General features: G+C 39.2%; 1 protein-coding gene across 2 annotated transcripts; it reads left to right on the top strand.

Annotated features, from left to right (window-relative positions):
* The first annotated feature begins 1422 nt into the window (after nucleotides 1-1422).
* sema3h (sema domain, immunoglobulin domain (Ig), short basic domain, secreted, (semaphorin) 3H) lies at nucleotides 1423-23423 on the top strand. Of its 2 annotated transcripts, none has more exons than XM_079828092.1 (16): nucleotides 1423-1573; nucleotides 3707-3769; nucleotides 3951-4070; nucleotides 4607-4700; nucleotides 4798-4917; nucleotides 5104-5249; nucleotides 6796-6910; nucleotides 13085-13154; nucleotides 15754-15898; nucleotides 16166-16385; nucleotides 18061-18149; nucleotides 18240-18281; nucleotides 18581-18738; nucleotides 18927-18988; nucleotides 20925-21067; nucleotides 21152-23423. In XM_079828092.1, exons 1-16 carry the CDS (start codon nucleotides 1442-1444, stop codon nucleotides 21566-21568), a joined length of 2136 nt encoding a protein of 711 aa, XP_079684218.1. In that variant the 5' UTR covers nucleotides 1423-1441; the 3' UTR covers nucleotides 21569-23423. The 2 variants fall into 2 exon arrangements, with proteins under 2 accessions (XP_079684218.1, XP_079684219.1); XM_079828093.1 differs by having other exon boundaries at nucleotides 18584-18738; nucleotides 21152-23421.
* Nucleotides 23424-23556: the final 133 nt, after the last annotated feature.

Below are 23556 nucleotides of genomic sequence, written 5' to 3'. Positions count from 1 at the left end.
TGCTGCTCGTCGACGAACAACACGGGCGATGGCGAGGCACGCGGGGACATGCCCGGCGTGTGCTCGTCAGAGCGCTCCGGTGGCCTCTGGTCGCGACGTTTTTTCTTCCGTGGCTCCAGAGGCTGGGAGCACGGGACTGCAGCGCCAGCTCGTCGCACTCAGGGCAGCCGCCCTGGTTGAGTGCAGTCTGCGTGTGGTCTCGTCCGAGACATGACACGCAGATGATGTGCCGATCCTCGTCCGCGATGAAACCTCTGCACGAGGCGCAGGAACGAGACATTTGCAACAACGTCTCGTGCTCTTTTTGAATGTGAAAAACACAGTAAGGTAAGAAAGGATATAGTGCCGGATGGCGCAGCTGGAAGGCAGGCTGAAGGCGGAGAATCCGACATCCTCAGGCCGCGTGTTCCGCTGGGTGCGTGTCGACGGCAGGCTTCGATCCGGAACTCAACGATTGCAAGTCGCTGAAGAAGAATTAATCTGACTAACCTTGCGAGAGTGGGTCTTATATACCCTAGGCTATGCAAATTCTGTTGCCCCTTGTGGCGGGAATTTGGAAGGACCTGATTGGTCCGTCCCGCCCCACGGTCTCGCTATAGGTTGCTGCAGTTGCACAGCGGCACAGCCAATCAGCACGCAGCTGCTTCCTGCTGAGAGTTGTGCACTGCGTATAAAAGGTATTTTTGGATAAAAATTTGCTTCAATATCTCGAGGAAAGGAATTCCCCCATAGCGTTTTAGCAAAACGCAATACGAGAGTACTCTCGTAAGGGAACTTGTTTCTTTTTCCATGCAGCCTAGAAGCTAGAGCTTTCAGGTTTAAAAAAGGATGCAAAAGTGCCATAAAAGTCTCATAAAAAGTGGTCAATATTAATCATACACCATATTCCAAATCTGAAGTCATATGATAACTTTGTATGAGAAAAAAGATGCAAAGTTCGTTATTCACTGATAATCTCAAGTGGGCTGTTAACTTTTAAAATTTATTTGAATTATTAACATTTGAATACTTTTGAAGCTATTGCATATCTTCAGATACCTGACAATTTTAAATGAGTCGTAGACCATTTTATGATATATACAAATTTTTTCTTTGCCATTTTGGAGCTTGATGGCCTCATTCACTGTAATTATATTGGAAAAACTGACCAGGCTATTCTTCAGAAATTCGCGTTCTGTGTCGCATGGAAGAAAGAAACCTCTCTTTCTCATTTTCCCCCTTTCCCATATAAACAATAATGCTAAATTGAATTTTCATTATTGGCCTGTCAAATATAAAGGATTTGTGATGGAAAAACAGAAATGCTTCATATATAGCCTAAGCTGAACTCAGAAAAGCCAAGAGGGTCTTCAGTCATAACAGAAATATATCAAATAACCTGTTCTCTTTCTTTTTATCTCTCCCTCTCTCTGCCTTAGAGCTGGTGCAGAGTGGCAGGCTCATGTCTCTCTCTGTGCCTGCTGGGGATCTAAACTCTTTGCTGCCGGATGAAGACGGTCGTCGCCTTTACATTGGTATGAAGGACCATCTGTTGTCCGCCAGCCTGGATGATATTACTCAAAACCCCCGCAAGGTATGTACACACCCACACACGCCGTTTCTCTTATATTCCTTGTGTTCTTAAATAAGGGACAGTTCACTCGAAAGTTTAAATTCTGCCATTCTCTCTTGCTTACAAAACTAGAAGTTTAACAGAATGTCCATGCAGCTCTTTCCCATATACAATGAAAACAAATGATGACCATGGGCTGTCAAGCTGAGAAAAATGGCTTCAGAAGACGTGGAATAGATCTTATACCGTTTCGGTACAGGGCCTTCGGTTCGGTGCATGCGTGTAGCCTACCGAACGGTTTCTGAATACAATCTTTAACAGTTAATAGTCGGTATGTTTTAAATTTGGAACAGACTTCAATCCGAGTTCACGAAATTCAAAGGATAAATGCAGTTTTGACGCTCTTTAATGTGGCGTGACTGATCACTGATCACAGTTCAAGCGGCCGCGCGATGCGCGAACATCTCTGAACGCGATTGATCATCTCTTTCTAAAGAATAAACATGAATGAACATCTGAAGGTATGTTGAGGACACATTACAACTTACTGTCACTTATCATATGTGGTGTAATCGCTCTATAAGTGTTTCAACGGCGGAAAGACCTCAATATAACTGCTTGTAAACTAAACAATGTCATGTAGCATCACATTTACCTCAGCCAGTCATTCAGTGTCCACAGAATTTTATACACTAGAGAAATCAACTCTTTCACTAAATATATGCACTATATTAGCCTATATATTCATTATATTCTACTTAACCTGTTAGTGATGTCTGGATTATTAATGTAGCCTATGGTTAAATAAACCTGTCATGAAAATGACAGCCACTGTGTATAAATGATTATATTTCAACAGCGAATTGGAGAAAAAACTATTTTATAGTTAGATTTAGAAGTTATTGCAAAAACTGCCTTATGTGAAGTTTACATGTTTGCGTACTGTTATTTGAGTGTTGATTATTATATCTAAAAATTTAGGATAATAGTTTGGGGTCTGTTGTTAACCTTTAATATTAATATGCAAGTAAGGGCTCCCTATATAGTTTACAACAATATCTTCAATAAACTTTTAGTTATAATTGAATTAATTTAAGGACAGACACCTTTTTTTTTCAGTAAACCAATACAAATAAATAAAAAGCCATTTTGTAAAACTGCTGTACCGAACCCATACCGAACCGTCAGTTTTGTGTACCGTTACACCGCTACTTTATAATAAATCATGAGATGATGGTACTTTTATTGTATGTTTTTTGGAGCTAGACAGTCCCTGGTCACAATTTACTTTCATTGTACAGAAAAAAGAAGTAACTTGAGGAAGAGTAAATGAAAATATTTTTTATTTAAGGGGAAAATTCACCCAAGATTACTGCAGTATCAAACAAAAAAAGCTTGTACTCACAGATTTTTATCTTATCAAAACTGTCCCAGATTCAAAAAACATTTTTATTAGCATTTGAAATTGAAAGAAACAATAGGCTTCATGCCGGACGTCACATGTACAAACAGGAAAATAGGTCTTATCGCATCCGCTTGTTGTTAAAGTGTTAAAGGCAATACGAACTGTCAGTGATATCTATAGACTTTTAAGGAAATCATCTAACCTAGCTACTTTTTATTGTTGCTGTCCCCACCCCCCCGAATTAAATATCTAAATGTTAGTGGGAAGAATAAAAATAAAAAACATTTAGATATCAATCTGCATATGTGATGAACATTGGTTATGCTCATCTTTGCTCACTCCTTTGAAGGAGGCTCTATAAAATGGCTCTATATTTAATGAAGCACATACAAAAGACCTAAGCAGGAAGCGATGAGACCCGTTTTACAGAATACGTAAATTTGTTGCGCATTAACCCCCATTAATGTATGATTGTTTTTCAAACACTTGTTTGGCTTGGGTTGCATGTATACGGCCCTGTGTATTTGTGCATGTGTGAGTAATAGTGTGTGTATGAGCCCATCCCTGCTTGTCTACATAACTAAGTGTGTGTTCATAATGATTTCATCTGAGTAATGCAGGGTGGCATTCAACTGTAATTCCTCACATACTACATGATGAAATCAGCATATGCATCAACATTTAATAAGATTAAGAGAAGCTTTTATGCATACTTGTCCACCAAACTCATATCTGTGTGTGTATTTCAGATATACTGGCCTGCAAATCCAGATCGGATCCAGGACTGTATAATGGCTGGAAAAAACTTGCAGGTAAAACATGATATTATGTACCACAGCTTATTTGCTTTTTTTGAAGTGTCTAATCACAAACAAATCAAATCATTTCAATCCTCACTGTCTGGACAGTTTATTAGTGTTGTCTGTATTGAAGCTCGGCCAACCTCACGAGCAGGCTTTGTTCATGAGCGCTAGTTTCCGGTTTATGTCATAGATGGACTGTGCCAACTTCCTGCGTGTGTTAGAGCAGTATAACCAAACACATCTTTATGCCTGTGGAACTGGAGCGTTCAACCCTCGCTGTGCCTTCATCCCTACCAACCTCTTCCTCAGGGTAAAGAAGGACTACATTTCCCAGCACGCACCTCTCTCATATAATCGCTTCCTGTTGTGTTTGTGTACTCATGAGGTAGTACATTTATCATGTACTATGCATGTCTCAAGTGATTGAATAGAAAATGTCAGATTAAATGAATTATTTTATTAAAATGTGTTTATTAAAATAAAAAGTGGCATACAGATCCAAAATAAAATATTATTTTATTAAAATGGTTATAGTATACTTAATTGTTTTACTAAAAATGTGTTAGATACATAGACAAACAGAAAAAAATAAAATAATGATAAAATATATATTTTTAAATGTTAATATAAGTAGAATTAAAAATAAAAAAGTGTTGCATACAAATCGAAACCAAATAAAATAAAATATTACTGTACTGAAATAATTAAAATGTTACATTTAACATTCAAATTATCTTTTTTATATATAAAAAAAAGTTACATACAGATCCAAACATGCTTAAACAATTAATGTGTATAAACAAAAATAAATAATTTGAACTGTAAATAATGTAAAGGGTTTTTTAGGCTGAGGAACAAACGCTGCAGTATGAAGACACTGAATCAGGGAAGGGAAAATGTCCGTACGACCCTCACCAGAGAACAGCTACCTCCATCATAGGTGAGACAGTGTGTTTACAGTTTGTCGATAGTTTATCTGTTTGTGTAAAAACATGCCAGTGTAACTCTGATCCAAATCTTTGTGTGTGTTTGTTCAGACGGTGAGCTGTACGCTGGAATCTCATCTGACTTTCTAAGTCATGATACTGCTTTTATTCGGAGTCTGGGGGAGCGACATGTGATTCGCACTGAACAATATCACTCTTCATGGCTGCAAGGTGATACATGTGCAACCACAAATACACCTCAGCTAGCACAAAACACTTACAAAAATACACACACAGCATGTTGTTGACAACAATTAAGGAAGCACTGTGCTTTGCAGGTTAAACACACACACACAAAAAAAATCTTTACACAATAACAGATTTTTGTGTTGGTTAACTGTATTTTTGTCTCTGCAGGCGCTGAATTTGTACATGTTGCAGCGATGTCAGAGAGTGATAATGAGGAGGATGATAAGGTCTACATGTTCTTCACTGAGCGCGCTCAGGAGGCAGAAGGGACTGCTGGGAAGGTCCTCTATTCTAGAGTCGCCCGCGTCTGTAAGGTATCTAGCAATGTGTTCCTACGTGCCTAACTGCACTTGTGTGGCCATTATGTGCCCATCTCTGTGAATCTGATAGGACGTGCTGTCTCTGACTGTCCCTCTGGTTGAAAAGTGTTACATACAGATTCTAACAGAAAGGTGTATATATATATATATATACACATCATATATAATCTCCTAACAATGCCACATCTTAAAGGGATAGAATTTTTGAAAAATGAAAATGTACTCACCCTCAAGTCATCCTAGGTGTATATGACGTTCTTCTTTCAGATGAAAACAATCGGAGTTATATTACAAAAGTCCTGGCTAATCCAAGCTTTATAATAGCAGTAATTGTTGCTCTGTTTTTGAAGTCCATAAAAAATGCATCTGTCCGTCAAATAACGTGCTCCACACGGCTCCGGGAGGTTAATAAAGGCCTTCTGAAGCAAATCGATGCGTTTGTGTAAGAAAATTATCCATATTTAAAACTTTATGAAGTAACGTTCCAGTTCTGATGCGCGAGCAGAGCAGCAACTGGACCTTGGAGCAGTAGAAGAAGGTTGCCTGGTATGATGAGTCCTGTTTTCGTCACGTGGCCGGTCGTGAACGCCGTTTACCTGAGAAAGTAAATGTGATGGGAGTGTGATGCTCTGGACAATGTTCTGCTGGGAAACCCTGGGTCCGGCCATTCATGTAGATGTAAATTGGCACGTGCTACCAACCTAAACATTTTTGCAGACCAGACCACCCCTTAATGACAATGGTGTTCCCTGCCTCACTGCACACATTGTTCAGGAATGGTTTGAGGAACATGATGAATAGTTCAAGGTGTTGCCCTGGCTTCCAAATTCCCCAGATCTCAATCCAGTTGAGCATTTGTAGGATGTGCTGGGCAAACAATTTTGATTTACTGCAGCTCCACATTGCAATCTACAGGACTTGAAGGATATGCCTCTAACATCTTGGTGCCAGACATCACAGGACACCTTCAGGGGTCTTTGTAGAGTTCATGCCTCAGTGGGTCAGCGCTGTTTTGGCAGCACACGAAGGACAAACAGCATATTAGGCAGGTGTTCATAATGTTTTGGCTCATTGGTGTTTATCTCTAGTTATAAATAACTCGGAATTGTAAGAAATAAAGTCAGGTTTGTGAGATATAAACTCTGAAATGTGAGGTAAAAAGTTGCTATTGCCTTTATATTTGGCGGAAACAAGTTTCCATAGATTTCTGTCATTTGGATATTGCAAAATTATTATTAATAACCTTACAAAAAGTTCTGTAGCGGTACCAATGGTAAAATGATGGTATCAGAAAAGTGTGATTAAGTATTCATACACAAGAGTATGTAAGTCTACATCAAAGAACATTCCCAAAAACATGGTATTACCAGGGTACATGCCCGAAAACATGGTATTAGCAAGGAACATGTCCAAAAATCCATATTACCATCTCCAAATAATCAGTTATACCATGGTACTTTTTTGTTTAAGAAGACTAGCAGGAAAGGGATATTATGGTAATATATCAGTGTGTTTATCTCTCTTTTTCCTCTCTTTCTAGAATGATATTGGCGGACAGCGTAGTTTGGTTCATAAATGGAGCACCTTTCAGAAAGCTCGAATTGTTTGCTCCGTACCAGGACCTGACGGCATACACACACACTTCGACAAACTCCGTGAGTAAAACCCACGCCACATGAAATGCCACACATGATTACCTAATAAAGTTTAAGCAAATCTCTCAAATTAAATAAGGCTTTGAGATAACCTTATACATCTTTTTATAATATAATTTATACTGTTGATACTGTGTGTGTGTCATATATGCCCAAACGTCCCTGATTTATGGAAAAAGTTTATCAGTAAACTCACACACACACACAAACCACACACAGACTCAGACACGCTCAGACAGAAACCGGTTTCTTATCAATCAGTCTGTGTAAACAAAGTCCTCACATAGAATAAACAATTCTTGAATCCTCAGGCGGACTGAAGTTTTACTAATAATCTCATGCTCATATTATGTCTATAAAATATACACATTAAAACGCATACATATTCAAATGTTCATCTCACTTATCTGATGACTATATTGACAATAGCACAACCCCTAAACAATTTGACACAAATATGATATAAAACACACCCTGCAATAATCACAAATCAAGAATGACGTCCAGATCTGACTGCAGCTTTATCAAATCTGCAACTGAACAGAACTATTCATCGTCGAGCGCCATGTTAATCTTTAAACAGCTAGGTTTACATAACTTGTTTAACTCAGTGCATGTTCAGTTGTTCAAGTGTTGGAGAATTGTGTTTATTTCGTGGCCTACCGAAGTATTTAGAACATGCAAAACAGCAATGTTCTGATTGGTGAACACTTTCATGTTTACTTTGACTTGTGAAGGTGAAAAGTGTTATGATTTTATAATATAAATATGCTGTAATGCTAATATGCGTCTCATTTTAGCTGTACTTTTACCCTATAGTGGTAATCTATAAGAATTATCTTCTGTGTCATGTTTATATTGTGCTCCACGGCCCCTAAACAACTACATCTCCCATAATCTCCCCCTACATCTGGGACCCTCATGTTGCCATGGTTATGATGAGCCAGACCACACTGCAGACAGTAAATGTGAATCAAGAATAGTTTATAGATTATAAGAAAAAAACATGCATAAACTGACAATCAGATGGTTGCTGGAAGAATAGAGCTAAAATAGTATGGAATTTTATGTTTTTATGAAATATGGAGCTTGATTAGATCTTAAAAAGAAAAAAATTGACTGGTGGGTTTTTTTGGTATGTGAGATTAAAGGTACTCCAGAATGTGTCACGTTCCGGTGTACTGGTAAATACGTTTAGATAATGTCTGTTTGTGTGTGTGGAGGTGAGGCTGCTAGTTATTGTGGCTCTGATTTTGAAGCTGTTGAATTTAAATGAATTCTTGTTATTTATGATCTGTTTGGAATTTTAAATAATGTGTGGTTGATGATGAATGGGGGTGTGTTTATTAGCTGAAATTCAGATGGATTAGTCTTGTGTTTATGTGTGTGTGAGTGTTTTGGGGTCGGGAAGATTTTTTAAATGTTTTTGAAAGAAGACTCACCAAGGCTGCATTTATGTGACCAACATATACATTTCCCTTTCGAAAGGGAACTCGCGCTGCATCAGCTGACGCTACGGGGAACGCCTCCAGCGTGACAGGTGTCTGGATCACCATCGAATCACGTCAATCCTATTGACCGGCGACAGCCTATGATGTCATCAAGGTGCGACCAGGAAGTATATAAGGGCGCCTTGCCAACATTACACCGCTTCTTCGTCTTCAGTGACTGTTTGTTTTGTTGGATCACGGAACGAAAAGAATCACGTTCAAGGATGAAGTGCACACAGAAGAAGCGCAACTTTAGGAAGTGCGCCGACCCGTGCCCCAGGTTTCTGACGCCTGAGGACACGCATACTCTCTGTGTGTACTGCCTGTGTGTAGTGCCTGCCTGCACGAATTGTGAGCGTTTCCCCATCCGGACGCTCCGCTCTCGCCTGGCCCTCTTCTCGAGGGAAGAAGGGCCAGCTTCTGGGGACGGTCCCGCTCGTGCTGAGGCCGAGCGGCGACTACTGTCCTGGGGTTTCCAGATGGAGCTGGCTCGTCGTCTGGAGGACGGTGTACTTGAGGGGCAGCTGGTGGGAGAGGAGTCGGATTTCTCCTCCTCATCAGCTGATGCTCTTCCGTTTGAGCAAAGGATGGCTGAGCAGGGTGGTGATGAATCGGCTGAGGCCGAACCCTCTCAGCCAGCCTGCCCCGTGTATTCGGAGTTGTTGGAGGTTATGGAGCGCGCTACAGATAGGCTGCAGTTACAGTGGCAGCGCGTTAGGAGAGAACCCGAACGTGCGAGTCGTCTCGATGATCGGTTTCTCTCCGGTCATAACCCCTCACCTCCGGGGAGCCTTCCATTCCTCCCGGATCTGCACGAGCATGGAAGAACCCGTACTCGGCCCGGATCTTTCAGTATCAGCGGGGGAATTTCGCTAATGTGGAGAGATCGGCCGAGTCTGGGTATGTGTCGATGCCACCGATTGATGAGACGTTTGCGAAGTGACCGGGAGGCCATTGACACTGAGAGCTCCCACCCTGCCATCCAAGGCGCTTAAGATCACCTCGCGCCTGAACGGCAGGGCTTACACGTCAGTGGGTCAGGCCGCTGCAGCACTGCATACCACCGCGGTGTTGCAGGCATATCAGGCCGACTTGCTGAAGGATCTCGATCAGGGGGAGGGCCTACCCCTGATGCGATGTCTGAGCTGCACCTCACCACAGATTTGGCTCTCTGGGCTGCCAAACAGACAGCAGTCGCCATCGGGCCCTAGGGCCCCCTAGCCACATTCCCTTAAAGGAGCCCCTTTCTTTTGAATGGGTTGGATCCAGGCCTTTGAGCGGCCTGGGTAGGACTTCTCTAAGTGTTCGAATTTTCCTACTCAGGTTTATAGCTTGGGCTATGACCGTAGGGAATGCTGTCACTGACAGCCTTGTGTGACCAGAGGGGGAGTGGTTCAGGCATTTCAATGGAACTTGCTTGTCCTGAAAGTTGTCACTGCCAGTAGGCATGCACTCCCCTCGGCATGGCGGCGTGGGTTTACCGTTCCCCGTAGCGTCAGCTGACGCAGCGCGAGTTCCCTTTCGAAAGGGAACGTCTCTGGTAACGTATGTAACCTATGTTCCCTGAGAACAGGGAACGAGACGCCGCGTCACTTTGCCTGCCAAACAGTCCCTGAAGACGAAGGGCGGTGTCATGTTGGCAAGGCACCCTTATATACTTCCTGGTCGCACCTTGATGACATCATAGGCTGTTGGCGGTCAATAGGATTGACGTGATTCGATAGTGATCCAGACACCTGTCACGCTGGAGGCGTTCCCCGTAGCGTCAGCTGACGCAGCTTCTCGTTCCCTGTTCTCAGGGAACCTAGGTTATATACATAACCGGAGATGACACTGTAATATTATCACAATTTAAAATACCAGTTTTCTATTTTAATATATTTTAAAATGTAATTTATTCTTGTGATGGCAAAGCTGAATTTTCAGCATCATTACTCCAGTCTTCAGTGTCACATGTTCTTCAGAAATCATTCTAATGTGCTAATATTGACATAGTTAGGAGGACAACTGATATTTCCATGCTGACTCTAAAGTGTTTAAATGTTAGTGTCACACTTGTCGTGTAGATAATCCAAAACAAAAGGGGTTTTAATGAACAGACATTAGTATAACACTATCAACATAACATCAACTCAAGACAAAGGACTGAAGAAACTGAGCGCTTATGCTGCCTTCATGTGCTACCTGAAACTTCAAAATTCCCACTTCAGAAGTCGTGATTACGAGCTTGTTGCATTCAAGTGCTTTGTTGTCATAATGAACAGGAATCATGGAGGACACCAGGTTTATTCTTGCCTATTTATTGGGAAAATCTTATTAAAACCAAAATTATATGAAGTGTCTAGGTGTTTTAGGGAGAAAAAACTAATAAATCATACCTGTCACAGCAGTCGTTCTCCCCGCAACATGTTTTAAGTTTATGGCACGCCCATCTCGGGAATTTTGGTATTAAAATTATTTCCGAACTTCCCAGTGGTAAACACTACATCAGAAGGTGTTCAGGGTCAGGGTCCAGAATGACATACCTCATGTATTTTAAATGTTTTAAATGTCTGTGGAGGAGATCTGACCTCATATGTGGTACCATTTGAAGGCTTAGAGTCTCTATTTTCTTGATATATGCATCACTTTGGCATTTGTTTTACACAAAGTAACTTATTTACACTAAATTACTCTGGTATCATTTCCGCCTGGATTTGGCCTACCCAAATTGAAAAGCTCTCCATACTGGTGTCATTTTAAAGGAAACCCTTTGAAGTTACATAAACCACTGTTAAAAGTGATAAACATGTAAGTATATGTTGTCTGAGCAGTAATAATGGCGGTGGCTTGGCGGTGAGTAAATCATAGGGTAGTTATCATTTTTGGGTGAACTTTCCCTTTAAAATGAGTGCGCCAGTGCATATGCAATTTGTCTTGGTGGTCTGCTGAATGTTTTGAAGACCGTCAGTGTCTGTGTGTGTGCATTTTCACGTCTACGGTGGCACCCCCATCCTGTTTACACATAATCTACTGGTTAGCTCTAGATGGGGATGAGGGAGGACAGCAGAGAGCAGGAGAATCAGAGGTTAGGAGGGATAAGGATGGATAGGGGCAGGATAGAGAAGTGTCAACAAGTGCAGGACAGACAAAACTATCTGTGCTCAAGGAGAACAAAAGCTTTTGTTGGAGGAAATTGACACAACTATAGCGTCCCCGCAAAAGTGAAAGAGAAGAAGAGCCAGAGAATAGGGGGGTGGTGAAAACAATCTGAAAAGGAGGAGAGAGAGATGGAGGAGGGGTGGGACAAAAATGAGGGATAGTAATGGGATTGAGAGGGGAAGAGGGAGTGTGAATGCTTAATTAAAGGGATTCTGTTGGTTTGAGTGTAAAATATGAGGGGAAAACAGAGCGGCTGTGTGTGTGTATGTGTGGTTTACCACAGAGTGGTGAGTAATAAAAGTTGCAACCGTTTTATAGTGCAGATCTAGTTTATGTTCTCTGTTTTAAACTGTTTATGAGAGTCAGTAAATTTGTATTAGCATGTCCGCTGTAGCATGAATGTTTAATACTGTGGTTTTCAAACTGGTGGGTCATGCCCCTTATGTTTTGTTGATGTCAAGGGCAGTGTGTTTGATCAAACTCCACAGTCTTTTTGATTGGTTTGCTAAGATATTTGAATGTTTTTGAAAGAAGTCTCTTGTGCTCACCAAGCTGCATTTATTTGATCAAAAATACAGTAAGAACTGTAATATTGTGAAACATTATTACATAGATATTTTAATATATTTTAAAATGTTTTTTTAAATGTTACTTCAGTCTTCTGTCTCATGATCCCTAATATGCTGATCTGGTGCTAAAGAAACATTTCTTATTATTGTCAATGTTGAAAACAATTGTGCTGCTTAATATTTTGTGGGAACTGAAAAAAGGATATTAAAAACAGCATTTTATTTGAAATAAAAATGTTTTTATAATAGTCTTTACTGTCACTTTTGATCAATTTAATGTGCTATATAGGTTTCTGGTTTTTTTTTTTTTTCTTTTTTGCATTATTTCCCCCCAAAACATGACAATAATTTTTACTCGTCTAGTAAATGCTTCTTGTTTTAAGAATTAGTTTGGACTAGAAACAAGCCAAAAATCCTTTTTGCAGAAATATTAATTTCTTTAAAAAAAAAAACACTTACTGACCCCATGTTAATCATTTTGTATATGGTTGAGTCTGTTAAGTTCATTCGCATGTTACATTTTTTGTTTACTTCTATAGTTGGTCACTACTATTTTGGCTTTGTTTTGGGCTGCACTTGACATCCACTGTAAAATCTGGGTCCTGAAGAAAAACCAGTTGAGAACCACTATCTGAACGTGTGTGTTTGATATGATAAGGCGTATGATCATATCTGACATGGATGGAATGTGAGAATGCAGAAATGAACTAGCGTACCTTCAACAGCACAAGTTCGTTGTGAAGATATAGGTGTTTGTGTATTTTTTAACAAAAGTGAAACCGCAAATATGCTGCGTTACACACATTTATTTGTATGAGAAAGAGAGTGTGACCAGGTAAATATTCTTTTCATGAGTTTATACAGCCTTGAGAGGAAACCAGAGACCACACACACTCAATCTCTCTCATTAGCATTGACTGAAGCGCACACAAAGCACACGTAATATTCTAACACCATTTTCTGTTTTTCCGTAGAGGATATTTTCATACAACGTGGAAAGGATAAAACGAACCCCCTCATCTATGGGCTCTTCACCACTACCAGGTGAGTCTTACACACTGACCTGGTATCAGATTTTAAACCAAGAGCAAGAGCTGACATTAAAAAAGGAAATTTCTGTCAACATTTACTCACCTAAAATACCAAACTTGCTTGACTTTCTTTATTATACTGTAAAACAAAAGTTGCTGCCTTACATTTTTAAGTACAATCAACTTGGATGTTTAAGTCATTTCAACTTAAATTACATTAAACTGAATTTTTTTAATGAGTTTAATTCTTTATATAACTTATAAAAAGGTTTATATGTTTAACTTATTTTGATGAGAAAGGCGTTTTCAGCAGAACGCCTATTTTTTTCTGCTGGATAAAACCCCGCTTTGGTGGATGCACTGCTTAAGCGATTTTTGAAAAACGCTGTTGAAAAGTGTATCAAACCAAGCACCAAAACACACTTGTAGCCAATCAGCAGCAAGGGGCGGATACACTCATGATGGGGCGGAGAGAGAGCTCAGTGCACAAGATAGACATTAGCAGAGGGACTATAGAAAGAGATAGATGGCAGTGAAAATACAAAAGCGGGAAATTCCAGGGGAATATAACTTCAAAAAGAATGGTTACGAACAGGCAAGTGGTAGCACCCGCGTTAATATCGGAGAAGCTTTCCACCATTGGAGAGAACTTAAAGGGATCCTCTGGTGTCAAGACTTGTATGGCTTAATATAACATAATTTATGTCTCTTACTGAAATATGTAGTAGAAAACCCATGAAAGATCCACGTTATTTAAAAAATCCATTATATATTTGGACAATGGGCGGCGCCATTTTGTTTGCGTTCTAGGTTGATGACGTAGAATGGTTGCACTCGGCAATCAACTGGCTCTACCCGTAGCTATTTTTACCACAACACAACTCAAAAAATGTTTCAGAGTTAAACAAAACCAATCAATTGCTTTGTAATTGCATTTAAAACACGTAGACACACCAATAGATCGGCGCGCTCACACACATACATCCACGCACTGTGCGCGCACACACGCTCAATCAGCTGTACCTAATGTTATACATGAGGTTGACTTGCCTAGTTTGTCACCTGGTGCCGATTCGGCAGGCCAGCACTCTCCCTGGCTGGATCCGAAATCACCCCCTATACCCTCAAATAGGGCATTATTTGAGGGGACAGCCATTTGTAGTGGTGTCCAAAACCATAGTGGACGTTATTGGGTGCACTCATTCAATCCCACATTGCACCGCAATAATGAGTGTACAGCTGAACACAGCGGCTGTCCGAATTCATGCACTCGTTTTCATTCACTCATCAAGAAATGAATTAGTGGGTAAGGAATAGTGATTCAGGTTTCAGGGGGCGATTTCAGATTCAGCCCCTGTCGTGGAGACTGACGAGGGCAGCCCATAACACATCTCGATTGAGAACAGAGCAGTCTGTCAGGTGTGTCTGTGTGTTTGTGGGCGCGCGCAATCTCGATTGAGACCCTGTCAGGTGTGTGTGTGTGAGCGTGCACGCGCGCGCCGATTTTGTGGGGGTGGAAGCAGCAAGATAGGGGTGTGAAACCTTTTGTGTAGGGCCGTGTTTGTTTTGGTGGTTTCAAATATTAACAGCGTTTACCAGAAATTGCTTACTGTACCTTTAAGCAGCACAACTGTTTTCAACATTGATAGTAAGAAATGTTTCTTGAGCACCAAATCATCATATTAGAATGATTTCTGCACGATCATGTGACACTGAAGACTGGAGTAATGATACTGAAATTTCTGATTTACCATCACAGAAATAAATTACATTTTCAAATATATTAAATAGAAAACCGTTATTTAAATCGTTATGATATGAATAAACATTCTGCCTTTTCTGCACACAGAGCTATTGTATGGCTTCAGAAATTATGGTCACGACTGTAATGTTACTGTTATGGTGCTGTCTTGTTGTTTTTGGAGTTTTTGGAGTTTGATGGCCTCAGGTCACCCTTCACTTTAATTGTATGGAAAAGAGTAGTGTAAAAGTCTGACTTTTAAAGTCATGAAAACCCTGTGTGTGTATGTGGTTAAGGGTGTGGATAAAATTGCAGTATTATTGAGTCATACTTTCCAGCAGGTCTGTAATGACATTAATGATGCACCCATGATGTTTAAAACACATTAGAAGTTGAACCAATTTTACATCAGCCATCTCAAATTGCATATGCATTCATCTTTCTTTGTGAAAATATGTGTGTGTGTCTGCCCAAGGTTTTGGAGAGGGTTGCTTAGGGTGGAGTACACAATGAAGTATGGATTCCGAAAAAGCTGTTTGGAAAGAGTGACAGTGTTATTGCTCTCTGTTGAGCTGTTCTACTGAGTGTGTTAAATCTCTCAGAGACTCTTAAAGACTCCAGCTTTTACGGCAGACCCAGATTCAATTCACTTTAGACCAGATGCCACTGTCACTTTCATTTGTGCCACCAGAGCTGAGTTTTAATTGGGTTTAAGCTGGGTCAAAAACACGCTGGAGAATTGAATAAGATTAATGTTGTTGCTTTGATACATTGTGATTGATTCACATGTTTGTAGTTGCTGCGGTCTACCTAATTCTCAATCAATTAATAATTCTTATATCTATTTTGTGTTTGTTTCCTCTCCTTACAGCAATGTCTTGAACGGATCCGCTGTGTGCGTGTACCGCATGCAGGATATTATTAGAGCTTTTAAAGGAAACTTCCTTCACAGGGAGGGACAACAGTACAAGTGGACAGAGTATACAGGCCGAGTTCCCTATCCCAGACCTGGCACAGTGAGTCAATATTCAAATTCTGTACTATTTTGTCTAAATAAACTAAAAATAAAATCAATAATTTTAAATGCTTGAAATAAATTTTGGCATCACAACAGTGTAATGTACAGTATAAAAATGGTTATTCATTTTGAGATTTGCTAAAGATTTAACATTGTCATTAAATTATTAATATTTTAAAAGTCAGTATGAAAATCATCCATGCATGTCTAATTTTTTTGACCTTTTAACTTAGACAATAATACTGAACTTTCTGTCAATATTCAGTGTCCCAGCAGCACATACGGAGGCTTTAAATCAACGAGGGAATATCCCGATGACGTTATCTTCTTTAGCCGCACACATCCTTTAATGCAGGAGCTGGTGCATCCTCTTGGGGGTCATCCTTTGCTGATCAGAGTGGGCGTGTCTTATAAGCTGACCCGCCTCCTTGTGGACAGAGTGGAGGCGGTAGATGGACAATATGACGTGTTGTTCATTGGCACAGGTGTGTGTTTGTGGTCAATATTAAAATAAACTGCAGGTTTACTGAATTTAGGATTTATATTATGTGAGATGTACGTATAGTTTGTAAATATTGTGTGTTGTATGTGTGTAACAACAAAATATTCCAAGGCACTCGTGTGGTTAAGCTTAAAACGCCTTTAATAAGTTGGGTCATTAACAGTGTTGCCACAGTTACTTAAAGTAATCTGATTACTGATAACTCCTTTAAAAAGTAACTTAGTTACTTTACAGATGACTTGATTTTAAAAGTAACTAAGTTATATTACAAGCTACTTTATTAGTTACATTCAGCAGTTGCCGACAACACCCCTGCCGCCTCAACATAGAAATGACAACCGTTTTTGCCAGCACTCACTTTATTGGAAGTGCATTTTTAACAGTAACGTCAACAATGTATCTCCTGACATTTTAAGTTGAAATGAAAAAACATTTCCTGAAAAAAAAAACATGTTTTAATAAAAAATTTAATAAAGACGGACCCACTTTATATTAGGTGGCCTTAACTACTATGTACTAACATTTTAATTAATAATTTGATACAATGCTCTTACTGTGTACATACATGTCTTTACGTTGTACTTACATTTTTAAATATACCTGTATGTAATTACAAATGTTACTACATAAATTAATTACAGATGTAATGACACTGTTGACCCTTCCCTTACACCTAACCCTACCCTTAAACTTACCCATACCACCACACCTGTCCCTAACCCTACCCGTATCCCACCTCCATATCAGCAAAAGTGTTTTGCAATACAATATAAACACAGTAAGTACATTGTACTTATTTTTTGATGTAAGTACATAGTAATTAAGGCCACCTAATATAGTGTGGGGCCATAAAGACTTAATATAAATACTCACTTAATATAAATACTCTCCTTGAGACGCAAGAAGAAAGCAAAAATATATATTTTTGCTAAGGAAAATTACTAAAATAGTAACTCACAGTGACCTGGATAAATTACTTTAATCTGATTACTGGTTTGGAAATAGTAACGCGTTAGATTACTCGTTACTGGAAAAAAGTAGTCAGATTAGAGTAACGCGTTACTGGCATCACTGGTCATTAAAACATAAAAAAATGTTGATCAACATGTTTCGCCATAACACAGCCTTCCCCGGGATACACATCCATTGTTCACATCAAAGCAGCTGGTTAAGTGGGAGTGGCTAAAATCAACCAACTCCTATACAGATTTTCATTAATTCATTCATATCCAACTATTGGTGATTCTATGGGCCATCTCTCGTCATACACGAGAGACTGTCCATTAATTTTCTTGGCAATGATTTTTTTCCGGGGTAGGTTGCCAGGTCTTTTCCCAAATCTCCAATTCACACCTAAAGACAATATAGCGTCTCCAAATCACCTATACTGCATGTTTTTTGTATTGTGGGGGAAACCGGAGCACCTGGAGGAAACCCACACAGGAATAACATGCAAACTCCGCACAGAAAGCCCTCCTGGGGCGACATTGCATTTCCACCTCTTGTAGTACATGGAATAGTTTAAATCCCTATCTATTTAAGGGAGCTATCACCACCTCATTATAATGCCTTGCCAAAGGACAACAATTTTTACTGCAAATCGCATATTTATGTTCGCCCACTCTCAATCTCAAATTTATGTGTGTGTGTGTGTTCAGATTCTGGGCTGGTTCTGAAAGCGATTCACCTTCCTAAAGCTAATGGACAGAATCAGGAAGTCACTCTGGAACAGCTGCAGGTTTTTAAGGTAAAACATCTGCAGCTTTAACATTCCAGATTCATTAGGATGACTTTTTAAACTTGAAACATTAACTGCTCATCTCCTGTCATTCAACAGAACAAGTCACCAATCACTGCCATGACGATGTCCAAGAAAAAGGTACAATGTTTATCAATAGAAGCACACATGCAAACGTACATGACTATACACACTTTTATATAACGTTCCCCATCCTGTCGCCATGGCAACTTGAGAGGGTGGAAGATACTTAAAATGAAACTGAGAGTTTTCACACATTTTTTTTCCATGCAAGATCTAGGATGGAAAGAGCGCTGTAATTCTGTATATAAGAATGTGGTCTAAATGGTTTCTGGCCCAGTATTCCTGCTTACTGAAAAAAGCTGTAAACAGGATCACAGCCCATATCATTGTGTGTGTTGTGTGTGTTTTGTCTCCAGCAGTGGCTGTTTGCTGGATCAGCAGAGGGTGTGGTTCAGTTGGGTCTGTTCCACTGTGATCTGTACGGCCAGGCTTGTGCTGAATGCTGTCTCGCTAGAGACCCATACTGCACTTGGGACGGGCACTGTTGCAGCCCATACATGCCAACTGCACACAGGTGACACACATCTCACACTCGCATATTTTACCTTGATTACAACTGATTATAAAATGTAAAAAGCATCTTGTATGGGCAGCTTGTTTGATAGAATCCGTTACATCAGCAGTTTCCCTTACATTGAAACCACTTTGGTATTTGGGATATCGGAAATAAATCTGACCTGAAACATTCCTCCTTGTCTGCAGAAGAAATATTCGTCAGGTTAATGATGACGGTAACTTGCTGAACCAGTGTGTCAGACAGGGAGGTAAGAGACACGGACAACCAGACATTTACTGTTGTTAAACATCCTGCATAGAACAAAATTTTATTTTAAAGGGGTCATGAACTGGCTTTTTTTTTCAAGGTCAACTTATGATGTTTGCGTGGTTTTTACATTCAAAAACATCATAATGAATAAGTAATAGGCTATTTTCTGCCCTGGTTTTGAGGCTCTCTGTAGAAACGCTCGGTTTCTATGGGCGTGCCGCATTGAAGACTTGGAAGTTAACGCCCACACCTAGGATTGGATAAGATTTGCACATTTAATGAGCTTCAGCTCTCCTCAGTACATGTGGGGATTGTTTTGAAAGCGTCTGGAGAAACGTTCACTGGACTCGCAAAATGTCTTTATCAAACAATGATTCATCTCTCATCCACCCGCGATTGATTGGAATGCTATATTTTTATTACTTGGCCGGCCCGATCAGTGAATATAACCGCGAACCGGACACACACAGACACACGCACACATTTCACTATTTAAGATAGCCCGTCGGCAGGCCGGGCTAATGTTTAAAATATTTTTTAATGAAAATGAAAAGAGGCAGAGTGGTGTTTTATGACTTATTTCTCCTGGAGCGCCTTAAATGCGCGTCTATTTCGCTTCAAACGCTCTATTTATATATATATATATATGATAAAACATTTTGAATCCATTCGCGCGTCCACATCGAATTGGACGTGAAAATGGATTCAAAATGTTCAAGCGTCCAACTAGACGCGAATTTGACGCTCTATTCGCGTTCGGTGTGAACCTAGCATTACGCACGTGAGCTGGAACTGGCATGTTCATTGCTCGATAGTGCGGCCCGTTTAGCTCCACGAATCGGTGGGTGGGCTTGAGGCGGCGCTTCAGCATTCGATGACGTCAAGGGTCGAAATATTCTGAGATCGAGCGTTTTCTGGGCCTGGTGTCAGTAAAAGCTTTTCTTTGACTAACAAGGATTGATTTCTCAATTCATCACCCCTTTAATGCTTATTATTATGTTTTTCATTGTTGATTACATTCATTTAAATCTTGGTGAAAACTAAAAGGTTAAATGAACTTGGCATCATTTAAGCCTTTAGAAAAATACAATTAACATAAAGTATTTGAGTCTTAAAAATGTGGTGACCCATGGTATGAAATGCATGTGCACATAGAAAGATCAACAATACATTTTTTTTTTAATTGAGATGTATACATCACATGAAATCTGAATAAATAAGTGTCCCATTGATGTATGGTTTGTTAGGATAAGACAATATTTGGCCGAGATAAAACTATTTGAAAATCTGGAATCTGAGGGTTCCAAAAAAATATTGAGAAAATCGCCTTTAAAGTTGTCCACGCATATTACTAATAATAATAAATTTTTTATATATTTATGAGATGTACAACATTTCTTCATGGAACATGATATTTTCATAATATCCTAATGATTTTTGGCATAAAGGAAAAAGCAATAATTTTGATCCATACAATGTATTGTTGGCTATTGCCACAAATATACCCGTGCAACTTATGACTGGTTTTGTGGTCCAGGGTCATTCATATATATATATATATATATATATATATATATATATATATATATATATATATATATATATACATACATACATACATACATACATACATACATACATACATACATACATACATACATACATACATACATACATACATACATACATACATACATACATACATACATACATACATACATACATACATACATACATACATACATACATACATACATACATACATACATACATACATACATACATACATATATATATAATTTTTTTTTTTTTTTTTGACTTAATTGTATATAAGAATAATATTATTATTATTTACAATTTAATTGAAAACCCTAATTATTTCATTTAAAATATTCTTTCATTTTGTTTTAATTATTTAATTCATTGTTATTTAGCTGGTCTTCAGGTGGAGGCAGAGGAGAAGACACAAGTTGTTGCCGTGGGTAACAGCACCTACCTAGAGTGTCTACCCAAATCTCACCATGCCACTGTCACCTGGTATAAAGACATAGCCGAGAACAGCTTGGAGCGACATAAGGTACACACACCCTGAAAATACGCATGCCCAAAGTTTATCAATATTGAGATTATTTGAACTAAATTTTAACCCTCTGTCTTTCAGGTCAAATCTGGGGAGCAGCTGATTGTCATCGACAGGGGCATCCTCATTCCCCGGACTGAGTTCAATCATGGCGGTGTTTATCACTGTCAGCTAGAAGAGCATCAATTCCGCTGGACAGCCGTTACTATTCGTTTAATCGTGTGGAGCCCCACCCTGCAGCCCTTCCTTGGCACCGCCCAGCCGTGGTACCAGGATGTGATGGCACTGATCAACCACAGCAAACTGGAGCGACACTGCAAAGAACTCAGCCAACGTCACAACAACAAGGAATCAGGGAATCACAAGCATAACAAACAAGACAGAAAGAAATCAGACCGGCACAGGCACAGAGGAGGGGGAGAGAAGGAGAAAGGGAGGGGGCGGAAAAACCGGAGCAGAATGCAGAGTTCAGCACAGAGGCTGCCGAGGAGCGCATAGACAGGTGCTTACAAAGCTGCTCAAAACAAATAATTACAACAAAACATGCAATATACAGTATAGTACATTCATGTCATATTAAGATGTTTGCACTGTTCCTAAACCTAATAAGCTGCTTGCATGTGGCAGCATTTTAAAGCATCATGCTCAGTGAAAAGATGCATGCAAGGTAGGGGATGAGAAGAGAAAAAAAATTATAAATAAAGGTATGTTTCATTAAAGAAAAATATCAATATTGTTCAAAAGTTTGGGATCAGGAAGATTTTTGATACCTTTATTCAGCAGGGATGCATTATAGTGATCAAAAGTGACATTGTTACAAAAGATTTATATTATAAATAAATGCTGTTCTTTTTAACTTTCTAGTCACCATGAAATCTTAAGAAAAAAAAAATCACGATTTCCACAAAAATATAAAGTAGCACAAAAGAAAATCAGCATATTAGAATGATTTCTGAAGGATCATGTGACAGTAAAGACTTGAGTAATTTTTCAAATCTATTAAATAGAACACGGATATTTCACAATATTACTGTTTTACTGTATTTATCAAAAAAAAATGCAGCCTTGGTGGGCATAAGAGACTTCATTCAAAAACATTTAAAAATCGTACCCCAAACTTTCGAATAGTAGCCTATAGTATTATTAAAAATGTCAAATATTTTATGTTTATTAAAATATTGAGCCTTTTGCAACATGTTAATTACAATTTCCATTGCAAGTCAAAACTGTTTGTGTGGTGTATGGAGTTTCTGCCCATGTAGAGTATCTCAAATAACATACTGAGTACAATGAGTTAGATTGCTGCCTATGTAGACAGCGAGGCAGCTCACTAGGTTTTGGAACAAAACTAATATCTGAATCATGTGAAGGACTGATGCTAATCAAATTAAGAATGATCTGGAATGGGTGTGGTCAAGAAAAGTGTTTACTTTAATATTAAAAACGAATTGATTATTTGAGGACTGTGCTAATCATATCTGGATAATCTTCTAAAGCAAGTGAGTGTCTCCAAATGATCTTATGTTAAATAAAAGATAAATCTTCCAAAGTTAGGGAGCATCTGAAAAAAGTTCTTTGTTTTAAAAAGACTTCGGTGTTGATGGCACTTTTTCATCTGTACTGAAATGTATTGCCTTATTTATCTTTCATGGTATTTATTTTTCTTGTGTTTTTGTGCTTTGTGTTTATATTGTCTTGCGTTTTAAGTGTAAAATTGTACATGGTGTTCTTTTCCTTTTGATATTTGAATAGGCTCTGACGTCACTCATTAAGGTTTCGAGATATTCATTGAAATTAATCAGCAAAAGCAAGCTCTCAGAAAAGTCCCAGAATATGCAACAGACCCCGTAAAATGATTAACAGCATTTTTCTCTGGGGAACGATGGAGGCACAAAGGGTGTGTTTTATATTATTGGACTAAAACGCCAGCTTCTTTCTCCGGCACATGCATGGACACATGCATGACTGCCAAGAAGTTTGGCGTCCGCCCTGAAGTGCCTCCATTCAGGAGGATGGAAAAATGAAAAATAAATTAAGGAAAAGAGGATTTAAAGTACAGTAGAGACAGAGAGAGAAGAAGAGCAAATTAAAGTGCGGTCAGACTAACACCACAGAGACAGAACCAGTGATCTGTGTATATGTTGGAGCAGCTTGGTTGTCATAACAGAAAATGTAGAATAGATGTTTCATGTTTATGTTTTACATATGAAGAGGTAAATCCTGCCATCAGTGATTTGAACCTTGTGAATTGTGCGAGTTATATTTTTCTTTATTTTACTGTAAATCTGGTTTTGTATTAATGGAATTTGAACCTTGAATAAAGTGTTTTTGAAGACTCATGAAATTGAGAGAAAAAGAACAGAATTCAGCCTTGCTCTTTATTGAACATGTATTCGACTTTGCAATAATAATAACATCTGCATATTTAGAAACAAACATGTGCTGGAATTTCCTGTGGGCTCTGCTTGCGGTGTGACAAGCATTTG

Source organism: Gobio gobio (assembly GCF_949357685.1).
Source record: "Gobio gobio genome assembly, chromosome: 10".
Taxonomy (NCBI): Eukaryota; Metazoa; Chordata; class Actinopteri; order Cypriniformes; family Gobionidae; genus Gobio; species Gobio gobio.
The sequence above is the reverse complement of the archived record's forward strand: the minus strand, read 5'-3'. Positions and strand labels throughout refer to the sequence as shown.